General features: G+C 38.9%; 1 protein-coding gene across 2 annotated transcripts in view; it reads left to right on the plus strand.

Annotated features, from left to right (window-relative positions):
- Nucleotides 1-24,601, plus strand: part of LOC124802956 (ATP-binding cassette subfamily G member 4-like) — a 486,150-nt gene that overhangs the window by 448,053 nt on the left and 13,496 nt on the right. The window contains exons 4-10 of one of the 2 annotated variants that reach the window (XM_047264048.1): nt 3,302-3,447; nt 8,249-8,372; nt 9,050-9,164; nt 11,577-11,702; nt 14,132-14,256; nt 18,279-18,447; nt 18,586-18,686. In XM_047264048.1, the coding sequence (XP_047120004.1) occupies nt 3,302-3,447; nt 8,249-8,372; nt 9,050-9,164; nt 11,577-11,702; nt 14,132-14,256; nt 18,279-18,447; nt 18,586-18,686 (906 nt within the window). Of the gene's footprint in view, nt 1-3,301; nt 3,448-8,248; nt 8,488-9,049; nt 9,165-11,576; nt 11,703-14,131; nt 14,257-18,278; nt 18,448-18,585; nt 18,687-24,601 lie in introns of both variants that reach the window. The other variant, XM_047264047.1, reaches the window with a different exon arrangement.

Consider the following 24,601-nt stretch of genomic DNA (forward strand, 5'->3'; position numbering starts at 1 on the left):
TGGCGCTCCGTCACGTGTGTCGGCAGGGCATTACCTACCACTAGGTGGTATACAGTCGGTTGTGTGGTTTGAGTTGCATTGTGGGCTACGTTAGTTTTCGTCGTGTTTCTGTGCCTTATATGTACTTACTGTGTACGTTGGGTATGTGTCATGATGTCTTACCTTCTTCCAAAGGCGGATTCAATTAAGTGTTTACTGTTACTGCGCATTTTGTATGTACAAATGGTGTACTACATTTACATTTTCTCTCTTCCACCACTCACTAGCATTGGATGCCTGCTGCTCTACAAGTGAAATGGTGGATATGATATTCTGCTATAGTTTAGCAGATGGACGTAGCCTGCGAGCCCGAGCCCTTTACGCCGAAAAATATCCACAGAGTGCCCTCATTTCTAGAGTCTGAGGGTCACAGGTACCCTTGCACATCGGAAGCCAGACAGTGGAAGGCCCTGCACATTCCGCACGCCTTACATGGAGGAGCATGTGCTACGTTCAGTGGAAGAAACTCCGGGACCAGTGTGCGACGATTAGCAGCAGCAGCAGAAGGCGTCTCTCACTCTCTTACCTAGGGTGTACTTCATGAACAATTGCTGTACCCATACATCTACAGCTCATTCAGCCCCTAAGGCCATCGTGGCAGACGGCGGTTCTGTCAATGGCTATTACAAAATTGCGCTGCAGATCCACTGTTCACACCCAAGTTTTGATTTACCGATGAGGCAAGATTCACAAGAGATGGTGTTGTTAATTTCCATAACAAGCATGTACGGACAGACAAAAATCCTCAAGTAATTCAGAAGAGAGGGCATCAACAACAATTCTCAAATAACGTATGGCAGGCGTACTTGGCGATAGGTTAATGGGGCCGTACGTGCTACCACAAAGGATAACTGTGGCGCATTATCTGGACTTTCTCATTAATGTATTGCCTACCTTGCTAGTGGCTGTGCCACTGCAAAAACGAATACAAATTTGGTTCATGCATGATGGCGCACCAACACACTCTCGTCACAATGTGCGCAAACATCTAAAGCAGACATTTCAGGTCCGCTGGATTGTTCAGGTGGTGAAGGGAGGGGAGGGGGAGGGGCATACATTGGCCTGTTTGTTCCCAAGACCTCAATACCCTAGACTTTTGGTTATGGGAACAGTTGAAGGAATTGGTCTACGCCACGTCAATCAACGATGTGCGAACACTACAGAATTGAATCTTCAATGTGTGCCGCCAGGTACAACAGCTACCGGATATTATTCAAAGAGTGCATTATTCCTCACGCAGGAGGGCAGAGGGGTGTGTTGTCATGAATGGACGCCACGTTGAACACCTGTAAAAACATTTTTATCGCAGAAAGTATGCAATTCCGAACCCATGTTTATTGGACGTATTTTTCTCGTTTCAAAAAAATGGCTCTGAGCACTATGGGACTTAACATCTATGGTCATCAGTCCCCTAGAACTTAGAACTACTTAAACCTAACTAACCTAAGGACATCACACAACACCCAGCCATCACGAGGCAGAGAAAATCCCTGACCCCGCCGGGAATCGAACCCGGGAACCCGGGCGTGGGAAGCGAGAACGCTACCGCACGACCACGAGATGCGTCCTTTCTCGTTTCAATGAGGAATGTGTCTTAAAGTATTCGTCACTTATTTTTAACACCCTGTATATGTTACATTTAGTTAAGCAATCAGCTCACTGTTCTGATATATGGTGACCATTGTTTATTTGAAGTAATAGGCCCTGCACTCAGATTCACATATATAATACAAACATCAAAAAAGGTTTTGCATCACCTCGGTTCCGACAGTTCCGGAACCTGTACAGAAAATTGCGATAGAAATCAACATAAACATCATTTCGGCCCTTTTTATTGCTCATGAAAACCACACATTGCATGTTGTACCACGATACAGCGAGACCTTCAGAGGTGGTGGACCAGATTGCTGTAAACACCGGTATCTCTAATACCCAGTAGCACGTCCTCTTGCATTGATGCATGCCTGTATTCGCTGTGGCATACTATCCACGAGTTCATCAAGACACTGTTGGTCCAGATTGTCCCTTTCCTCAACGGCGATTCGGTGTAGATCACTCAGAGTGGTTGGTGGGTCACGTATTCCATAAACAGCCCTTTTCAATCTATCCCAGGCATGTTCGAAAGGGTTCATGCCTGGACAACATGCTGGCCACTCTAGTCAAGCGATGTCGTTATCCTGAAAGAAGTCATTCACAATATGTGCACGATGGGGGCGCGAATTTTCGTCCATGAAGACGAATACCTAGACACAATGCTGCACTATCGGCCAGGTAATGGTATTCACGTATTGTACAGCCGTTACGGGGCCTTCCATGACCACCAACGGCGTATGCCGGCCCCACATAATGCTACCCCAAAAATGCAGGGAACCCCCACCTTGCTGCACTCGCTGGACAGTGTGTCTAAGGCGTTCAGCCTGAACGGGTTGCCTCCAAACAAGTCTCCGACGATTGTTGAAGGCATATGCGACATTCATCGGTGAAGAGTATGTGATGAATGACTCGGAGTTAGTCCTCGAAGTGGCCAGCCAGTAGCCGGGATTTATGTCAAACAGTGTACCTGTAAAGATGAAAGAAAATATATTAATTCCCAAGTATAGTTGCCTGTTTCTATGGTGCTTCATTCTTCCATGTTTATCACTGAAATGTAATGTTTCATGTAAGTGTACAGTATTTAGCTTCTTTGTTTCATCATCTATGTAAAAGTTTGGAAATTTGTGGTAAGGTCTTATGTGACCAAACTGCTGAGGTCATCGGTCCCTAAGCTTACGCACTACTTAATCTAACTTAAACTAACTTACGCTAAGGACAATACACACACACACACCCATGCCCGAGGGAGGACTCAAACATCTGACACGGGAAGCCGCGTGGGCCATGACGAGGCACCTCAGACCTCGCGACTACCCCACGTGGCCATCATCTTTGTCTTCTTTTTAATGATGATAATAATAATAATAACAGTAACAGTAATAATAATACTAACACTAATAATAATACTAACTCTAATAATAACAATTACTACTACTAGTAGTCGTAGTATTACTGCTACTGTTACTACTAAAATTTTATAACAAGCAAGACAGTGTTTCTTGTAGATCCTGCAGCTAAGTCAGTAACAACACATACAGCTGTTAATCATATATGCTTACAATAAACTAATTTTGTTTGTCATTAACTTAATTTAATTTTATCACATTAAATGGGTGAGTTTCCTGATGCTTACCAACAACTAAACAAGTTCTTCTCTTCATTTAATTAGGTTGAGGAGATCCTTGATATGCTTCGTCTCAGTGGGGCAAAGGCTACACGGACACTACGACTGTCTGGTGGGGAGAGGAAGAGACTGTCAATAGCACTGGAACTCATTAACAACCCACCAGTTATATTCCTGGATGAACCTACAACGTATGTACTGTTGATTTAAATGTGTTTGAAACCTCTATGTAGTACATTATTGATTCGATTTGCAACATTGTGTATTCAAGTGCAGCAACAAAACATTATTTTATGTTGAGGTTCCAGTCGTACTTGATGATTCTCATTACAGTTGGATACTAATTTTCAGCACTTTGGCGTGTAATAAGGAGAACTAAAAACAGAGCATGTGACAAAAAATAATAATGGAAAATGATTGCAGAGAAAATAGTGCATTTCTTCCTGAAATCCAAACATAAATTTTGTTCAATATTCACATACTTTTATTTAGTAACTACATGTACAAACAAAGAAAGAATAATCTTTTTCTTGTGTAAAATATATTTTAAAATTACTTATTTCTAAGATTCCTTCAATTGAATATAATTCACTGGACTTGAATCAAGTTTCTAATACTTTCTTACAAAGGGTCAAGCAAATGAAAACTGAATGCTCACCACAATGGGACCATGGAATGATTCCATTCAAAGGTAATCACCACACATGTTAAGGTATTTATCCCACTGGGAGATGAGGCAATCAGCTCCTGTTCCATAAAACATGGTCAGCCGCTGCCAGATCTATAACCAGCTCCACTCTTGCAGTTCCTCATCTGACACCCACGAACGTCTTTCTTTGGGTCACCAAAGATGTGAAACTCACACAGTGAAAGACACAGGCTGTATAGAGGATGTTGCAGTGTTTTCCAACCAAATCACTGAAGTGTAGCCTTCATCTGATTGGTGGTGTGGGGTGTGAGCATTATCATGCAACACAACAATTCCACCTGGCAGCCTTACTGGACATTTTGACTTTATGGTGTGTCGCAGTTTCTGCAAAGTGTCTTCATAGAATAGTATACTGATTGTGGTTCCACACTTAAGGAACTTGAGGAGGAGAGAGCCCATCAGCCTCTCCAGTTGAAGAAGGAAGCAAGTCATTATGACCTTACCAGGGTCTCACACCATTGCAATCAACTACCTACACCATAGGGAATGGCAATATCCACACAGTACCAGTGGCAAGCGATTCTGAGCCACTCCCTTGTCAATACTTCATGTGCTTCCAACAGTACTCACAATAACATTTCATTGTCCTGCTATCTGACTGGTATCTATTTCCATTCGAGAATTTACCGAAGACTCCCTTTGAATTTCTGAACATCACCATTTCTTCGGGAATTCATCATGAAACTCTTTCAAATTTACACCAGAATTTCAAATGCCATTCAGCCTGCAAACTACAGCCCCTTCTAAATGTCTCACAAAAAAAAAGTGTTCCTATGCCAACCAAGAGACCAGGAACATGCCCATAAATTCCTGTATGAACAACTTCTGTCCACATTAGTTGGCAGATAGAAATAATTAAACTTGTGACATCTAATGAAGCCACTGAGCTAACAGAGAAGTGTTCTGCTACACTCTGAGGCAACTTTAAAACTTCTTGTAAATATCAAGCAATGTCCCATCACCGAAATTATTATGTGCCATCCGCTCCTGCTGAAATAAATCAGACAGTTTTTACTCAGCAGTCAGCATACAATTTGTATCTGCTACATCATTACTAAAATTTGTACACTGATCTCACATGATAGTATCACTTATACTAGTCAGTTTCTTACACAGTCCACTGAGCGAGGTGGCGCAGTGGTTAGCACACTGGGCTCGCATTCGGGACGACGACGGTTCAATCCCACATCCGGCCATCGTGATTTAGGTTTTCCGTGATTTCCCTACATCACTTCATGCAAATGCCAGGATGGTTCCTTTGAAAGGGCATGGCCTATTTCCTTCCCCATCCTTCCCTAATCCGAGCTTGTGCTCCGTCTCTAATGACCTCGTTGTCGACGGGACGTTAAACACTAATTTCCTCCTCCTCCTCTTACACAGTCTGTCCATGTACTGCTTGCATTAGCTCTAATTGCTCAATGAAATTGCAACAGATATTTTCATTGGGTTCCAACCTTTTTGCAATTTGTAGCTGACTCTTTTGTGCATGTTTCACAGCTTTTGTGATCACTACCAACTTCTGAATCTAGCTTTGAAACAATGGCTTGCTACTGTACACTTAACTGGACAAAGTAGGTTTCAATGGCTTGTTTTACTTATGATTTCAACTCTGAAATTTTCATTTGCACATAGGTTTGCACGTTATCAATCTTTTCATTTTTAATCTCTGTTTTCACACTGCAATTTGTCATATAAATCTCAGTTTTTATACTGGAATTTACCTTAGCAATATTGGCATTTATCTTGACATTATCCTTTTGCAGTTCAGTTTTTAGATTACTTAATATCTCAGTTAATGACAACATTAAAACATTTTTGTTCATCAGGTCTGACATCTGGGAATACCAATTCCTCCACTGATTCTGTCATTACGTGAGTGTCATCAGTACAACTAGGTACAGAATTGTTAAGCTCAGGCACAATTTGTTCCATTTTAACTTGAGCTACTGAAAAAAAGACTTGGAGATTCTGTGACAGTTTCATTTCCATATTGTACACAAGCAGAGTATATATCAGGATTCAAATCTTCAGTAGTGCTAATTTTGCTTGTAATTCTATCAATATCAGTGATACCTTCTATGTAGGGTCTATTGGGTCCCTATTACTATCATCCATTCTGTTCTGTTGTGTTCTGTGAAGTGTGTCCAGCAGTTGGAAAAGTATTTGAGCACTTACCTTGTGATTCCTTCTTCACTTCAAAGCTTGCAGAAGCAGAGTCAGTCTTCACTTCTAGGGTGGGTTGTCATACCACTGCGTGTTCCCAGAACTGCAACTCGCTGCATCCAGCATGTCTCTAGCAGGCCCTTGGCTTCAGCTGGATGTCTCCTCCACAAGTTTACCAAATGGGAATCTTATCTGCCATCAACCAGAGTTGTGAACAGTCTGCCAGAGCTCTCTCTTTCTGACTTTAAAAAGGATGAGCCAAAAATCTAACTATTCCATCTCAGGGTTGCTTTTAAAACCCTTCTGCTTGTAGAATTCTCTATGGACTAATTACCCTCATTGATTACATAGCAACATGATGTGTCATGATGTGTCAATTTGTGATGTTATTCTGTACTTCTCACAAATTATTAGGAATGTACTTCTCACTAATTATTAGGAAATTCTTAGTGCATACAGCAAGAATTACACTGATCAGAAACCTCTCACACTATCTAGCCATTCATAATTACTACAGCAGTTTAATTGAATAGGATGAATATGCATCATGTACATCAGAACAAACTGCCTGAAACTGTAAGTGGAGGAATACCAGGGGTGTGGATAGAGACCTAACTTTTTGGTTCTGGGTACTCGCAGTCCATCTATATGTACTTGACCTGTTAAAGCTTACCAGCCTGGGTTGCTTCTTATGTAGTGCTCTGTCTGGTGTGGTGTGATTAGTGTTTTCAATATCAGAACACAACTAAGGAAGATGTTCATACACCATAAATAAATAACACGCTGCTCTGGTAAAAAACACTACCATTGAGGCTCTACATCACCCAATAGTTTGATGTACATTAGTAACAAGAAAAATGCTGAGATACAATTTCCACACCAGAATTCGTGGAGTCTCTACAGTAGACACTTATTCTTACTGATCATAAAACTGTTAAATTTAACTTACTAGCAACTCAGAAATGCTTCTGCCATACAGCACCTGGAAAAACAAAACACGAAGACAGTTCTGAACATACTTGTCTACAAGATACATGATATTCTACAAGATAATAAAATTGCTGACCTACATAGCTGCAACCAGAAGCTCATCAGCAATGATTTAATACAAAATGGAAAAGTTCACAACAAGATGATAAGCGCCATTTGACTTCACCAACAGAAAGTTGATAGATGACATAAAGACATGGCACATGCTTTGTTCATTTCTGCTACCAATGTCTAAGTCTGTATGTATTGTCACCATCAAAACTGTAACTTCGCTACACCAAGTAAAGTCAATGTGTATGTGATTGTTCATATTCTAACTTTGTTCACATAAAATGAACAGTTACAAAGCTTATTGCATAATTGGAGCAGACTCAGCCAAGAATTGACACCTTCTGCCTCAAATAATTGTCTGTGACTCCAATTTACAGCTTTTCTGCCAATTGTGATGTCAGACACATCACTTCTTCTAACATTTAAACTTTTCATGTTATTACATCTATGCTGGTTTCTCCAGTGGCAAATCTTTGATAGCACTGCTTGAAATAATTTGACAACAACACTAACTCATTAAAAATGTAATTTCCTGGATGGACTACATTTCTTTTCCCTGGTTTCAGTGCTTGAGATGACACCACACTCTTGTTGCTAAGGGATGTCTGTCTCCACAAACTGCTCATTAGTTTTAGTTTTTTCCCTTTGTATCTTCACACCAAGACTCCAGAAACCTTCTGACAATCCGTTCTAGATGCTTGACAGGTGCCTTACATTTTACCAGGTCCTCAGTAGCCCATCCCACAACAATGGTTGGGCTCAGTCTCCGTGCTCACCAGTGAATTCTTATGCTAATGCTCAATTAATATTTAAATATCTGCCAATCCAAAGATCAAATTACAAAGTGTTTTGGACCAATCATTCTCAAATTTAAGAAAGAACACATTAAAGATAATTTTCATTATTGTTCCTTCTCTTAATCTAATGACTTTATTCTGTAACTTAAGTAGTGGATGAGTGTGATCAGTGAGGTAGCAAATCACTGCCACATCTCAAGATGAATGGTTGCTTTTCTCTTTCTTTAATTATTTCCACCTTAGAATTTCTGTTACTGAAATGTTTTCTTCTGGATGTTTCAGAGGACTTGATGACTTGTCCAGCTCTCAGTGCATTCTTCTTCTAAAGATGCTTGCCCAGGGAGGACGTACTGTGATCTGCTCAGTGCACACACCAAGTGCACGTCTTTTTGAACTTTTTGATCATGTGTATGTAGTGGCACAAGGCCAGTGTGTTTACCAGGGAGCTGGATTTGACATTGTTCCATTTATGGCATCAGTTGGACTTAACTGCCCGATACATTATAATCCATCAGATTTTGGTAAGTATTATTTGGCAAAACCTTGTGATGAAATCAAATTATTATTTCACACAAAATCTCTTTAGTAGTGTAATGGCAAGACAGTCAAAGTTCAAAGCCTAATACATAATCTGAAAGTCTCTAAAAATGTGTTGAATGGTTTGTTCTTGGGCCCTACAATCACAGGCTGGAGAGCTCCTGAGACCCCACTTTTACATGACTGCATTTCACCTCGTGTGACCAGTTATTCTGTTCCACTCACTTTTCTTCAGGTCAAATCCTGATAGGTGGGCTGATGGAACACCTTGGCGTTTTATTTTTGCAGCATTCCATCTCTTGCACCACTCTTCATTAATGAAACTTCCTGGCAGATTAAAACTGTGTGCCCGACCGAGACTCGAACTCGGGACCTATGCCTTTCGCGGGCAAGTGCTCTACCATCTGAGCTACCGAAGCACGACTCACACCCGGTACTCACAGCTTTACTTCTGCCAGTATCTCATCTCCTACCTTCCAAACTTTACAGAAGCTCTCCTGCTCAGTGCACACACCAAGTGCACGTCTTTTTGAACTTTTTGATCATGTGTATGTAGTAGCACAAGGCCAGTGTGTTTACCAGGGAGCTGGATTTGACATTGTTCCATTTATGGCATCAGTTGGACTTAACTGCCCGATACATTATAATCCATCAGATTTTGGTAAGCTGCTCCTGCTCCTGCGAGAGCTTCTGTAAAGTTTGGAAGGTAGGAGACGAGATACTGGCAGAAGTAAAGCTGTGAGTACCGGGCGTGAGTCGTGCTTCGGTAGCTCAGATGGTAGAGCACTTTCCCGCGAAAGGCAAAGAGAGTGAAAATCTCATTCTCTTCATTAATGTCAGACTTCTTGCTGTTTCTTCCATTGTGACATACAGGAGTCTATGATATCAAGTGGTCTGGACCGTATGAATTGGAAGGTCTTGGGTAGTTGGGGTGACATAGCTTCCTCCATTCTTGATTGGTCACTTCTTCGCATTACAATTCAGATTTGGGAATCTACTGATGGCGTGCACCCAGTATGTATTTTAGTGTAACTGTTGTCGTTCTCATTGATCCATTGAAATGGGGCAGTATGGTCTCAAAGTCAACTGTTCAGAAACCAGTGTTTATAGAAGTAACAACCATCTCCTCCATTGCCCCTTGTCTCATCCATTTGTAACCTATAATCTTTTGAAGTCTATTGGTGAAGTCCTAAATCACCATGTGGACCAATGTTCCAAAAATTGTGGAACAACAGTTTACTGCCAGACATGAGCTTCAATTTCATTTGAGTTTATTGTTCCTGCTGCTGCTGTTGCTACTGCTTCTGTTGCTGCTGCTGCCCATTTACACCTTAGGAGCTCTTGGGACAATTTTGTAAAGTGCTCAAATCAAACATGGAGTTCTGTGAGTAACAGTTACATCCTTGGACTTTTTTCGTAATATAAATTTTCCTGCAAATGTAATTGTCTTCGTTTATAACATAGCAAGAACAACAGAATATTGGAAATTAATTACAGTTATAGACTGATCTTGTGAAGTAGATTTCTGCATCACTGGCTACTGTCGCAGAGGCTCTGGACTGAATTCTTAGTGATGACTTCAGGTTCCTCTGTGGGTATAATGTTCTGTAAATGGTTCTACAGCACTCGTGCTGCTAAAGTAGAGTCAAAAGATATTTATTAATTAAGTAAAACTGTCATCAACCCAAAGGTTGGTTTGAACAATGCAGTGTTTTAATAGGCCTTGCCTTCCTTTGATTTTTTAACTGGCTTATCCAGCCAGTCAGTTATATCTACTGTTTAAATTGGATTCAAAATTATTGTGTGACTTAGCATTTCCCACATATACAAATCATTGCATGAGATAAAAAAGTGATAAGAGAAAAAAATTCTAAGGAGAAACCTTTCACCAATGAACCACATGATATTTATAAGGAGTGATCAAAAAGTTTCCATTTGAAGTCTGTACAATCCAAAATTGGTATACCAGTCAGGCAAAATCACTGTGATCATTGAGGTAATAATACCACTGATGCAACAGGTTGAAGATAAATGATTGATAAAACAGTATGTCTTACTGCACGAAGCAGTCTGTAAAAGCCTGCTGCAGATTCTTGTCTGACAGGAATTGTTGATCCTTCAAGACCCTTTTTTAAGGGACTGAAGGCATAATAATTCCATGGGGAGAGATGAAGACTATAGGGTAGCTGCTGATGTCCCCATTTGAATTGGCATAACTTGTGTATTATGATATTTACAATATGAGGACATGTGTTATCACGAAGTACCAGCACCCCTTGTTGTAGTTTTCCTAAACACTTTGACATAATTACACACTGTAATTTCTCCAGCATTACACAGCATCATTTTCCAATGGATGTCTACTGGTATTCATACTTCTGTACTAAAAAGAAGTTGGTCCCGCATTTGGCATAACACCATCATAGTTCACATTTCTGCATTTATCGTACACACACGTTGGAAAGGCATGAAAGCCACACTAATCCCTTGCCTATATGTTGTTTCTTATATATCCACACTGGAGTCATTCTCCTTTGCATATATGCTGCAGCAATGGCCTTACATGGAAAATTTTTGATCGCCCCTTATATTTATAATAGCTAATTGACAACACATTTCTGTCAGCTGTTTTTCTTGACAAGCTGTGCCTTATCTCAGGTTGCATCCCTGAAGGTTCTTCTCTTCATGGTGGGCTCTACAGAACATGATGTTCGTAAGAACAAATCATTTAAATAAGTTCCTTGTCTCCATATACTGTAAGCTATCTATGTAACTAGATGTAATTTCCAAATATTATTTTTCACATTATGTGAACAACTTGCCTGCATAAAAGAGTATGGCTTTCTAAACAGTTAAGATACTTTTTTTATGAGAAATACTGCTTTTCAATGCAACAACATTTTAAATATAATAATGATGCTACTACAATTATTGATTTGTATTAAATCCTACTTTATTCAATAATCATTGTTCTGTCATAATTTATTTTTAAGCAGCTCCATTTTCTATAAGATTAACAAGTTACCTGTGTTGTAAAAAAAATTAACAAGCATTGAATCACTTTTCTTTCCAGTTATTGAGGTATCAAGTGGAGAATATGGAGAACAACATATTGATAAAATGGTAGCTGCTATTGACAATGGCCGTTGTTATAAATGGAAAAAATTAGAAAATGGGACCCAGACTGTAAACAACAATGGTAAGGAAATACTTCGCTACAGTGTCCCATTGTGACATTGCATAATGCATGAGTATATTATGCTGAAAAATTTGTGACTGTTAGTAATAAAGCAAGTTTTTTCCCCTCGTAAATCCAGTTATTGCCCTAATCTGGCATTCCATTTAGTTATAAATTAGCACACTTTGACTGCAGCCACCAATTCCATACTCTTACATACAGCCTAGCCACACAAGACCATTGCATCTGTAGTGATGAGCATTCCCACTGAAAATATATCACAGGTCTCACTGAGACCTCCACACAATAATTACCCTCCCTATCTCGTACAGAAACAGATCTCCCATGCCTTATCTTTCCAATCATCCCCCTCAGCTCCCACAGTCCCATCATCTGGCAACTGAGGAACATTCCCATCACGACTCAGTATCACCTGGGACCAGAGCAACTGAATCACACTCTCCACCAGGGATTTGACTACCTCTCATCATGCCATGAAATGAGGAATGTCCTACCCACTATTCTCCCTGCCCTTCCCACAGTGGTGTTCCATCACCCACCAACCCTACACAATATCCTCATCCATCCCTACACAATCTCTGCTTCCAATCCCTCGTCTCATGGCTTGTATCTTTGTAATAGATCTAGATTCAAGACCTGTATCATGCATCCTCCCACCACAATGTACTCCAGTCCAGTCACAAGCATCACTCCATCAGAGGCAGGGCTACCTGTGAAACCAGTGATGTGATCTACATGCTAAGCTGCATCTGTTGTACTGCATTCTATGTGGCCATGACGGCCAACAAGCTGTCTGTTGACATGAATGGCCACTGACAAACTGTGGTCAAGAAATAAGGATGCTGCCAATCACAATGTTCTTCATTTTAATGGCTGCTTCAGAGCCTGTGTTACTGGATCCTTCCTACAAACACCAGCATTTCTCAATTGTGCAAGTAGTAACTCTCCCAGCAGTATAACCTAGGTTCCCATAGCCCTCCTCCTGTCCTCATCCTTTGTTATTGTCCTACACACACCTATCCCTTTTCCTGTTTCCACTCTTGCACTACACAGCCCTCTTTTCGACCAATGCACCAACAGTATTTTTACTTCTCACCTTTTCTATTGCCCTCCCCTCCCCCCCCTCCCACTTCCCCTCTGAGTAACCAGCCAATTACACCTAGGTGCCCTACCCTCTCTCCACCTTGTCCTTGTATGTTCGCACAAGCAGCACTTTACCATCCGCCACCCCTACCCTGCTATCCATTTCCCTCCCCACCCCAGCGTTCTCCTTACCCCCACCAAATAATAGATTGCTTCTCCCATCAGGCACTGCTGCTTGCAGTCTGGTATTGGCAGCCAGAGACTGATCATATCTCTCTCTCTCTCTCTCTCTCTCTCTCTCTCTCTCTCTCTCTCTCTCTGTGTGTGTGTGTGTGTGTGTGTGTGTGTGTGTGTGTGTGTGTGTGTGTGTGTTTTTTTTTTTTTTTTTTTTTTGTCTAATTCCGATGAAGGCCTTTGTGGCTGAAAGCTTACTTCTTTTACACAGTTTCTCTGCTGTATAGTGAATGGTAATCCATCCTTTTTATAATATTGTCATTTTTACATCCTGGATTTTCCATTGGCAGAGTGTGTTAATAATATAACCATAATACCGACCGTGGCTTTAAAAAATGTATTACTCTTCAATCTGTTAAGTCATTCAGCATTACTCCTTATCTTTGACCATAATATGTGCTATTGAGAATCAAGTACTTCAGTTTTTAATATTTAACAAGAGGGCAGATAAACATTAACACAAAATAATAAATCTCCTTGGATGGATTGTATTATGGGAAAGAAGTATTTCATCGTATTTCATTGTTTTACACAATTTTTATTCAAAATTTGTCACACAATAAACCACTTTACAGGTGAGAAACTGATTAGCAATTTAATTGGCACAGAGTGGAAGAAGGCTGCCAAATATATAATGAAAATTTATTTTGAAAATTCCAAAAACCAAAGAAACCATGTAGCATCAGACTAATAACAGCATGCAAAAAAGGATTATTCTGAAGCTTCATCCATGAAATGACCAGTAAATAAATAATAATATACATTCTTGAAACAATTTGCGTTAATTCATTTAGATTGTAGAGCTAAATTTCTTCAAGGCAAAGTAAAATTTTGATACTTCGTACCACTCATTTTGCATTAATCACAATTCATTCAGACAACTGTTTAAACTTAAACTTCCATTCTTTTGTTGTAATCAGGCACATTCATATAGAAATTTCAATTTCTGGATCACCTACATCATAGAATTCAATGCTCTCACATGGGTTTCATCCTGTTCGTGATCTGGAAGGAATGAAGTGAAAATCAGTCTCATTCTTTACAAGCTATTGCTCAGAAATGAAGATGACTGGGATATTGTGAAAATGTCAACAATACAACTTATTTTGCAGATACAGAACATTCATCTACAACACCTCTGCAAACTTCAAAGAATCAGTACAGTTTTGCAAGTTCCGGTTGGGCACAGTTTCGCATCTTAACATACAGGATGTTGCTGCAGACATGGAGAAATTCTGTAAGTAAATCACTTGGACTGTTTTTGGTTTTTGCAGTTTGCACTGCTCTACAAAATATCAATAATTTAAAATGAAATGTTATCTCATTTTTAACAATGTAAGAAGATATAGACTGCTACTTACCATAAAGAAGATGCAAGTTGCAGACAGGCATGATTATAATACACTTACACAAAGCTTTTGGCCACTGCCTTCATCAGCAGAAGAGAAACAGAGAGACACACATTATTCATACATATAAGCAAGCACACCTCACGCACATGTGACTGCCAGCTCCTACACCTCAGGCCCAAATGCAGCTATCATGTACAATGACAACAGCAATCTGGAGGGGATGGGGAAGGGGGAGTAGGACAACAGAGGAACGCTGTCTGGTGCAGTACGCAGGTATTTGAAAGCCAACACATCCAGAATCAGGAGGTTGTGGGGCAGGGACTTGGGGGGGGAAAAAGGGAGAGAAAAGGAGAGGACTGGGAAAAGATTGGCAGGTGTGCTGGCAGAGGGGCCAAACAAAGATACTGGGAGACAAGAATGGGGAGGAGATGATAGGACAGAGGCTATGGAAACTGTTGGGTGGAGGGTGTGAGGACAGAATGTTACCATAGATTGAGGCCACGATAATTATGGAAGCGGAGAATGTGTTGTAAGGATAACTCCCATATGCACAGTTCATTTTTAAATATACAGCACTGAAAGAGTTGTAGAACAACAATTTTTTAATAACATTTTGTGTATCATGTAATAAACCTACAGAACTTGGGTAGGCCTATACAGTTTTGGTTTCTGAAACTTCATTTGCAAGTAATGTCCAGATACAATTGTTAGAAAGTATGTGCTTTTGCAGATAACAAGATTAATGGCACAATATTAAATATAGCATTAATTTAGGCATTCTTCAATTTTGTCTCAGTTCCAGCTAGTGCTTTACAATCTATTCCAAATCTTTCAACCAGACACTGCATTAGCAGCTCCTCAGTTAGTCTCATGAGGCTGAATAAACACTGTTCACTGCAAAAATATTTCAATGGAAATAATTTGACATCTTCACCTTAGTTAAAAGCAATACTAACCACTAGACCAGTAAAGCAACTTCTTTAATAATAATTATAAAATAATAATAATAATAATAATAACAACAAGTTATACGAGTGATCAATACAAATTAGGAGGTTGGGAATAATAAAACTTTTGTCCTGCTCAGCACATTCAGTCTGAATTTAACAATGCAAAAAAGGTCATAGCATTAGAAACAAAAACAGAAGATGGATGACAGACATAAAAAATCAAAAGAACGTGATGAATGACAAGATGTATTCAAAGATAACATTGCAAGAAAAGTGCCAGTTAAGAAAACAGATAATTGAATTGCCATGAAGGCAAAATGCTCATATCAGGTTGTCAGGTACAAAGTAATTCAACCACTAATACATGAAAATCACCAAGTCACATCCAGTCCAATACTGTGTCAATTATTGCCACTGCTTGACACCATGAGCAATAACTTACCTTGAAACAATGTCTTGCTGATTCCGCACTGTAAAAACAATTCATGGAAATGGTCAGATGAAATATGCCAATTTCTACAGTAACAAAACTTTTAGGAGGATTGTTCCCAACAAAACAATTTCAGATCTTTGCTGTTACTGTTCTCAGCATGTAGGGTATAAATAAACTGGACTATAAAATGTCACTCTATAAAGCCAGTATGTTTTTTACACCCCTAAGTAGTATGTTATACCACTGCTGTTCTCAATAGACTTGGCATCGTGTCTATAATTGTTAAGTCTAGTTAAACATGTGTGTTTTCACCACTCTTGAATATTAGGACTTTGGCCACAGTATGTCCTTTTTGATGGTCTGTTCCATGCAAACATTCAAAAAGGGGCTTCATAGCTAAAGCTGTGGCAATGAAAACAAAATGAAGGTATATTTTTACCCATCCAGTGGCACCCAGTGTGGTAAAATATTATTATTCAGACAATTTGCGGTGGCTGTGGACTTTTTTGCTTAGGAATAACATGAATGTGGCTTGATCCATTATTTAGGGAAAGACACATTCCATCAGTAGAATATAATCTGACATTTTTGGCTAGAATCATCTTCAGCCTAATAATTAGTTAACATCAGGCATGTAGGTTTAACTGAGGGGTATTTGGTGACACTATATACTTGACTTTTGTACTTAGTTACTTATTGTTGTTTCCTGACTATTGCTTTTGTACCATCTTTTAGCAGCCTTCCTCACTATTTCCAGATGTAATGTATTCAAGAGTAGAATCACAAATTTGTATTTGTAAAAATGAAGTCCTAATGTCCATTTGGTTTTCAGAAAGACTTTTCAACAGAAAATGCTATATATGCTTTCACTGATCAAGTATTAAATGCTCTGAATAACTGAACATCACTCATTTGAATATTTTGTGATCTCTCAAATGCTTTTACTGTGTGGATCATGAAATTATTCTAGATAAACTTAAGTATTGTGGTATGGGTGGGACAGTGCACAAATGGTTTAATTCATATATAACTGGAAGAATGCAGAAGGTTTAAATTAACAGTACAGATAGTCTGCAAAAGTCAGTATAGTCCTCTAACTGGGGATGTATCAAGAACGATGTGCCACAGGGTTGTCTTGGGTCCCTTAACGTTCTTAATATATATTAATGACTTGCCACTCTGTATTCATGAAGATGCAAAGCTAATTTTGTTTGCTGATGATACAAGTATAGTAATCACACACAGCAAACAAGAAACAGCTGAGGAAATTGTAAATAATGTCTTTCAGAAAATTATTAAGTGGTTCTCTGCAAACAGACTCTCACTAAACTTAAGGAAACACAGTACATACAATTCTCTACAGTAAAAGGATTCCATTAGAACTACCAATAGCCTCAGGAGAGCCTTGGTACAGAAAGGGGTGATTTATGCTGCCATAAAAGTCTTTGGTCATTTTCCAAACAACATTAAAAGTCTGACAGATAGCCAACCAACATTTAAATACAGATTAAAAGAATTTCTGAATGATAACTCCTCCTATTCAATAGATGGATATGAAGTAGTAACTCAAAACAAAAAATTATTATATTGTATAATGAAAACTTACGTTAAACTGACACATTCCACATCACTACTAAATGTCGTAATCATGATTTGTGGAACAAGTATTAATTTATGTAACACAATCCCATTACTAGGCACTTTCCCCACTACTTCAGCATTTGCTTTCTCTGAAACCTCATTTTTCTACTCCCATTGTGTCTTTTTACTTCAAGCATTTTGTTCTCATCATCCTTCACCTCTTTTTTTGTGTAGGAAACAGTATGGAACAAATCAAGCAGAGCTGGAGATGAGAGAGATTCATAATAATGTGAATAACATAGTAATAAGTGGGACAGTGTACATAACTGCCAGTAAGAACTTTGTCAGTATATATGGGAGAAGCAAAGGGATATTTGAAACTGAATGTGAGACTTCCTGGCCTAATGATCAGTGAGAACAATTTAAATGTCACAAAAATAGTGTGACTTGTCAAACTCACTGCTTCCACTGGTTTAAGATCTAAAAGATCAAACCATACCAAAAGGGATTCTGCCACAAGCTATGACATATTTCCCTATCTACTCATATTCATTTTATACCATATGTAAAGGTTAATAGCACCATCATCTATGAAGCACTCACAATAACTAGTTGCTAGTTCATGAAGTCCCATCTATTGTTCTTTAAATCCTGCCATTTATGTTTTTCTGATGCCTTTCCTTTTATGCAGTGTGGTGTCATTTTATCATTTGTCAACTTAAGACTTTCCCTGGTCAACTTTACAACCATTCCATGCTCTCCTTACCCCTCATTCATGCTCCAGTTTCCTAAAAATCATCTCCTTTAAAGTTGGTTGATCACCCTAAACTGTTTTCATTTTCTGATGGTTTGCAGCATCTGACCATTTTATTTATTTATGTTGTTCTTTTGCCAGACAATCATAATATAGCATTCATGATATGTTTTGTTATTTTGATTTCAGACTTACCTGAAAATAAAGATTGTGATGTACCTGTTTGTTGCTGCAATAATTAGTGGGCTCTTTTACAATTTTGGTAAAGATGGTTCTAAGACGATATTCAACTTTGGATTTTGCTACACATGCATTATTGTTTTTCTGTACATACCAATGATGCCTGTACTACTAGACTGTAAGTAGAAACATTGTGTTTCTTTAATATTTTTCATATCATGTTTGAAATTTAATGGCAAAAGTAATTCTTTTTTATTTGCAACACTAAATTAATAAAAAAAAATACAGCGTGTGCTAAAATTACATATATATCCAGTTCCAGGGGAAGTTCAGTTGTTGAAACGTGAATACTTCAATCGTTGGTATGGGCTTAATGCATACTTCTTTGCATTAACTGTTTCAAAAATACCACTTCAGGTAAGACATGATATATTGTTAACTGTACAGTAAAGGACTAATCCAGTATTTCCCTCATTTATACACTTCTTGATCAAAAGTTTACATGTACACTAACATAAAAACTATTCTTAAACACAGTTTAAATGAAGAAGTTAGATGATTATTTAAAATAACAAATATCATTTGCAGTGTACTCTTTATGACCAAATAACCATTCTTACATAGGGTATTATCAGCACTGTTATGTAAGTAATAACAAGTAATATCACGTAACCAGCAGATAATTTTTGTAGCTACTTTCCTGCTTGTATTCTACCAAAGACTTCTCATTCCCATTTTCCCGCTAATTTTAACAGACAGACTGAATCTTTTACTCTTTAATAAGGAGTAATGTTTTGAAATTTACTTGTGATTAATACTGTGTGACTGGCTGGTGAAGCTATCCAGAAATGACTTTCATGACCCACCCCATACCTTCAATTCTGTCACTACACATCTTCTATTTTCAAACTTTGCAGAAGCTTCCCTGCATAAGTTATGGGACTAGAACTCCTCAAAGAATGGTATCACAAATAAATAGTTTAAGCATAGTCTAGGAATGTCATCCAGAATGAATCTTTCACTCTGGAACAGAATTGTGCATTGATAGCTCAGTTAGTAATAGCTATTCCCATAAAAGTCAAGGACCTATGTTCCAGTTCTGGTCAAGAATAAAGTTTTAATCTACCAGGAGTTGTCATGTTCTTTCTTAATTTGGTCACTTTTACCCCATGTCCAGCAGATAAAATTATCAATAGGGACTCAGAATTCAAAGTACATCCTGGAAACATGCACTTGGTGTCATTAGAGTGCAGTGGGGAAAAAAGGAATTTTGACTGGCAAGCCCAATCATAGTGCATTTGACAAAAGACATATCTACAATTTTGGTTTGCTTCTGCCACAAAAACTCCCAGCAGTAACACTGGTGACACTGCACATGGACACAGGTTCTTAGTGGGGGCTTTGAACACACTACAATGTTGCCCATAGGGCCGTTTCATGGTTCTGAGAATAATGCAGGAGGAAGTAAACATTAACTGACTTTCAGGCAAAGTTTCCCTGATGTAACAAACTTCTAGGATTGTTATCTACCCTTAAGTGTCCAAAGGCATTCAACCAGCAGCTGCCCTGGTTAGAGACCTCACAGCAGTTTCTGCGTCACACACCATTCTTCTAACTCTGCCATTCCCTTCAGGAGGTTACTGTGAGTTCTTAGAAACATACAAGATGTGTTCCCCTCACACAAAAACACTGCATATCTATGTAAACATGGTACCTTACCCACATCGAGCAGACCCTGCAGCAGAGTAGAATCCTCTTCAAGGGTGAGCCTGAAGAACACTTCGAACCATCTCTTTATGTTGCCCAACTGTGGAGAATCATACAACGCTGCCAATATTGTAGAAAGTAAGCAATTTAGCAGTGGCAGTACTCTTGTGATGTTAAGAACATGTATGCCATTGTGTGCATTTTTTGAGTTGCTGCAATGGTTGTCGTCTCCAGGGATAACATCTGGAAGTGGCTTGTACACCCTTATTTTTTAGCATGTGGACTGGTAATCAATCTAATGGATAAAAATTGTGGTTTGTTGGATGAGTACCTCCAATACATGGACATTTCACATCTATAATGTGCCAGCTCACTCATATTGCTTAAATTCAACTGAATGTGCTCTAGACTTTACAACTATTGCTCTCACCTTCAGGAGGCACTTGTCCAACAATGGGAGCCATTACTAAAAAACAAACAGGATGGTTTGATCCTCAGTATGGTGAATAGATATGAATCTTGTATTGCCTGGGTACCACACCCTGTACTGACATTCTATATGCCATCATTAGAGTACCAGCACACAAATTGAGTGCCACCCATGAGCATTTTCAAGTTCTTCAGTATACCTTCTGGTCACTGTGTTGCATGTCAAGTCAATTCGGTATCTTAAGTACATGTATTAACCTCGTGTCTTATAATGTTTTGTGAATTTTGAAGAGACCATCAACTATACTTAGGAATTTTCAATTTCATCTTTACATAGTTCTTGATGCTAATAATGTCAGTATAGACTCCTCCACCTTCTCATTTTGTGCTAACATCTGGGGTCATATGCAGTAATATTTTCCACAACATGTTAATGGAAAGTCCTTGGTGGACATAAATAATTTAAGGAGTAAACATAGTGATATCATGAACAACTAAGGCACCAAGTCATCAACAGGCAAATGAGCAAGCAAAATTCCCTCTCTTGTTTATGTGCCAACAACTCAGCATCTCAACTATTTGGTGAATGGTTATGTTTACTTCTTAAATTAACTAATCTCTAAAACATTATGAGATCATGTTGTATGCATATGAATTTTAAACATTTTAAGTACTGAATAAAACTATCAATTACAGGTTGACAGTATGATTTTCATATACTTGCTAAAGATATTTTAAGAAATTAGTAAATAAAATATACGCTGAAACTTCCTGGCAGATTAAAACTGTGTGCCGGATCGAGACTCGAACTCGGGACCTTTGCCTTCCGCAGGCAAGTGCTCTACCGAGGTACTGGCAGAATTAAAGCTGTGAAGACGGGGCGTGAGTCATGCTTGGGTAGCTCCGTCAGTAGAGCACTTGCCCGCGAAAGGCAAAGGTCCCGAGTTCGAGTCTCGGTCCAGCACACAGTTTTAATCTGCCAGGAAGTTTCATATCAGCACACACTCCGCTGTAGAGTGAAAATTTCATTCTAGAAACATCCCCCAGCTGTGGCTAAGCCATGTCTCCGCAATATCCTTTCTTCCAGGAGTGCTAGTTCTGCAAGTTTTGCAGGAGAGCTTCTGTGAAGTTTGGAAGGTTGGAGACGATGTACTGGCGGAATTAAAGCTGTGAAGACGAGGCGTGAGTCGTGCTTGGGTAGCTCAGTTGGTAGAGCACTTGCCCGCGAAAGGCAAAGGTCCCGAGTTTGAGTCTCGGTCCAACACACAGTTTTAATCTGCCAGGAAGTTTCATATCAGCGCACACTCCACTGTAGAGTGAAAATTACATTCTAGAAAATATACGCTATTTTCTGTTATGAAACTAAGATGCATTACTTCCTTTAAAGGCATTTTCATGTGCCCATTCCATATTTATGTCTGTTCTCTCATATTTTAAAATTTAGGAAGTTCCATCATCTTCTTAAGAATCAGTTTCAGCTAGACATCTAGCATCATTGAGTTTGGGAAAGAAGGAAAAGAGAACTATCAAGCTTAACTTGGAAAATATTCAGTTTAAGTGAATTTTGGTTTTAACCAATACACATAAATTTGCGTACATTAAGGAGGATTACAGTTCACCTTCATCACTGGGTGGACAGCACAGACGAGTGCCATGTGGAGGACCTGGGTTCAATTCCAGTACTGCCAGGGATTTTTACTTGGCGGAGGGACTGGTACAGGGTGCACTCCTTCTTGTGAGGCCAACTGAGAAGCTACAAGACTGAGTAGTACCTGATCCAGGTCACAAAAGCTGACCCACACCCCTCCATACCACATCTGATGATGCCACTGGCAGAGGACGACATGGTGGTCAGTCAGTACTGTTGGGTCCTCTGTGGCCTATGGGGTGGAGTAAGGCGGATTACACAAAAACTAGACATCATTAGCTAGTTGAGATTCCAGCTTGCTGAAAAATAACTAAATAAACAGTTTCTTTTTCACTTTATTGCACATAAGTTACTGTAGTTTCTTCATTTCTTTCCATATCCCAGAGACCTCTTTCCAGAGGATACACAGAACACAGTTCATGTATTTCAATGTTATGACAGCAGTTATTGGCTCCAAGCTGCTGTTCCTCTCACTAATTATATATATCTTAACTTGTGCTGTCTTATTGAGGGTTCTCTGTCACATATAGTTATGTGGGATGCCATTTCATATGAATAAATTTATGGTATCAGTAACACAAAAGTAAATTCAACTGAAAGCTTTTGCATAGATGGAGTTTTTCAATATAAGATACCTGGCCCAAAACCAAATGATCTCAAGAAATTTCTGAGGACATATTGCTTTCTGGTAATGTGAAAATGAAGCTTAAAACTGAATAAGTCATATTATAATACATCTGAAATGTGCAGCTGTTGAAATATGTTGAAAAAGATGCTGCTTATAAAATTTGATACCTGCCATGGCTAAGGAATGTGTTATATGAAATTGTGAGTCAATCAAACACAAACATTTCCTTCAGATGGGAAACATCATCTGCACCCATACTCTGCACATCACTATGAAGTGCGTGAAAGGGTACTTCACATTGCACCACAACTGTTTCCCTTCATTACATTTGAAGATGGAGTGCAGGAAGGAGGACAGCTTAAATGTCTCTGTACATTTGTAATTAGTCTAATGTTGCCTTTACATTCCCTAAAGTAGTGATACAAACAAGGTTTAGTATATGGACAGAATCCTCACTTAATTCTGAAACCCTGTAAGTAGTATTCCATAAGATAGTTGATGTCTACCATCAAGAACTTATCAGTTTATGTTCTTCAATATATCCATAACATTTTTCCATGATTCAAACAAACCTGTTACCAGTTGGTCCTGTCTCGTACATATCCCACAGATTTGAGCAATATTCTAGAATGGGTCACATGGATGTTTCGTAAGCAGTTGTCTTAGCAGAAGGATTTTATTTTCCAGTATCCTAGCAATGAACTGAATTCTGCCATCCGCTTTGCCTACAATTAAGCTTAAGTGGTCATTCAATGCCATATCCCCACAAATTGTCACACATTGGTATTTGTATGAGTTGAGTGATTCTAACTGAGACTTACTCATATTATAGTCATAATGTATTCTTTTGTGCTTTGTGAAGATCACATTTTAACATTTTTGAAAATTTGGAAACAAGTTGCCAATACCTACACCATACTGAAATATTATCAAAACCTGACAATGTTTGTGCATATTTTTCATGATGGTACTTAATTATAGGTAACTGCATCATCTGTAAAAAGTCTGAGGCCACTGTTAATATTGTCTACTAAGTCATTAATATGCAACAAGACCACCAATGGTCCTGAAACACTTCCCTTGGTCACACCTGAAGTTATTTTTACATCTGTCGATTACTCTCCAGAGTAGATAACATGCTGCATCATCCCTACCAGAAAATCCTTGGACAGGTCAAACATTTCATTTCATTTTCTATACAATCATTCTTCCACAAACAAGCATTGGTCTGGTATAGAGTCAAATGCTTTTTTAAAGTCAAGAAATACTGCATCAGCCCATTGTCAGGATCTATACCTTTCAGGGTGTCATTCAAGGAAAGTGAGAGTTGGGTTTCAAATTACCAATAGTTTTGGAATCCATGATAACTGGTGTGGAGGAGGTAAATATGTACAAAATACCCCATTAATAGGGACCAAAAAATGTAGCATGTATTTCTGGCAAAATTTGCATGTATTTTTGGTGCAATTTACTTTTTTTGCAAATGATTAGATGCACAAATTTAAACATTTGCCACGCTATGTGCATGAAGATAAAACCCTAATGCTTTGAAACTGACTATTAAAAAATAGTAGTCATTGCAAAGACTTCAACAGTTTTTTCCCCAAAATGTTCTTTGTTTTCTTCTTTTGGCCTTAAAGTTTTCAACAAACGATTGTTCTGTTGAGAAGCAGCAGGATTTTCCCACCAACAAACAGAATGCATCTCAAACTGTTCAAATGTGTGTGAATTCATAAGGGACCAAACTGCTGAGGTCATTGGTCCCTAAACTTACACACTACTTAAACTAACTTTAACAAAGGACAACACACACACCCATGCCCGAGGGAGGACTTAAACCTCCTGTGGGAGGGCCATGCAAATCATGACATGGCACCTGTAATCATGCAGCCACTCTGCACGGCTAATGCACCTCAAATT

The sequence above is a fragment of the Schistocerca piceifrons genome, chromosome 6 (assembly GCF_021461385.2).
Source record: "Schistocerca piceifrons isolate TAMUIC-IGC-003096 chromosome 6, iqSchPice1.1, whole genome shotgun sequence".
Classification (NCBI taxonomy): domain Eukaryota; kingdom Metazoa; phylum Arthropoda; class Insecta; order Orthoptera; family Acrididae; genus Schistocerca; species Schistocerca piceifrons.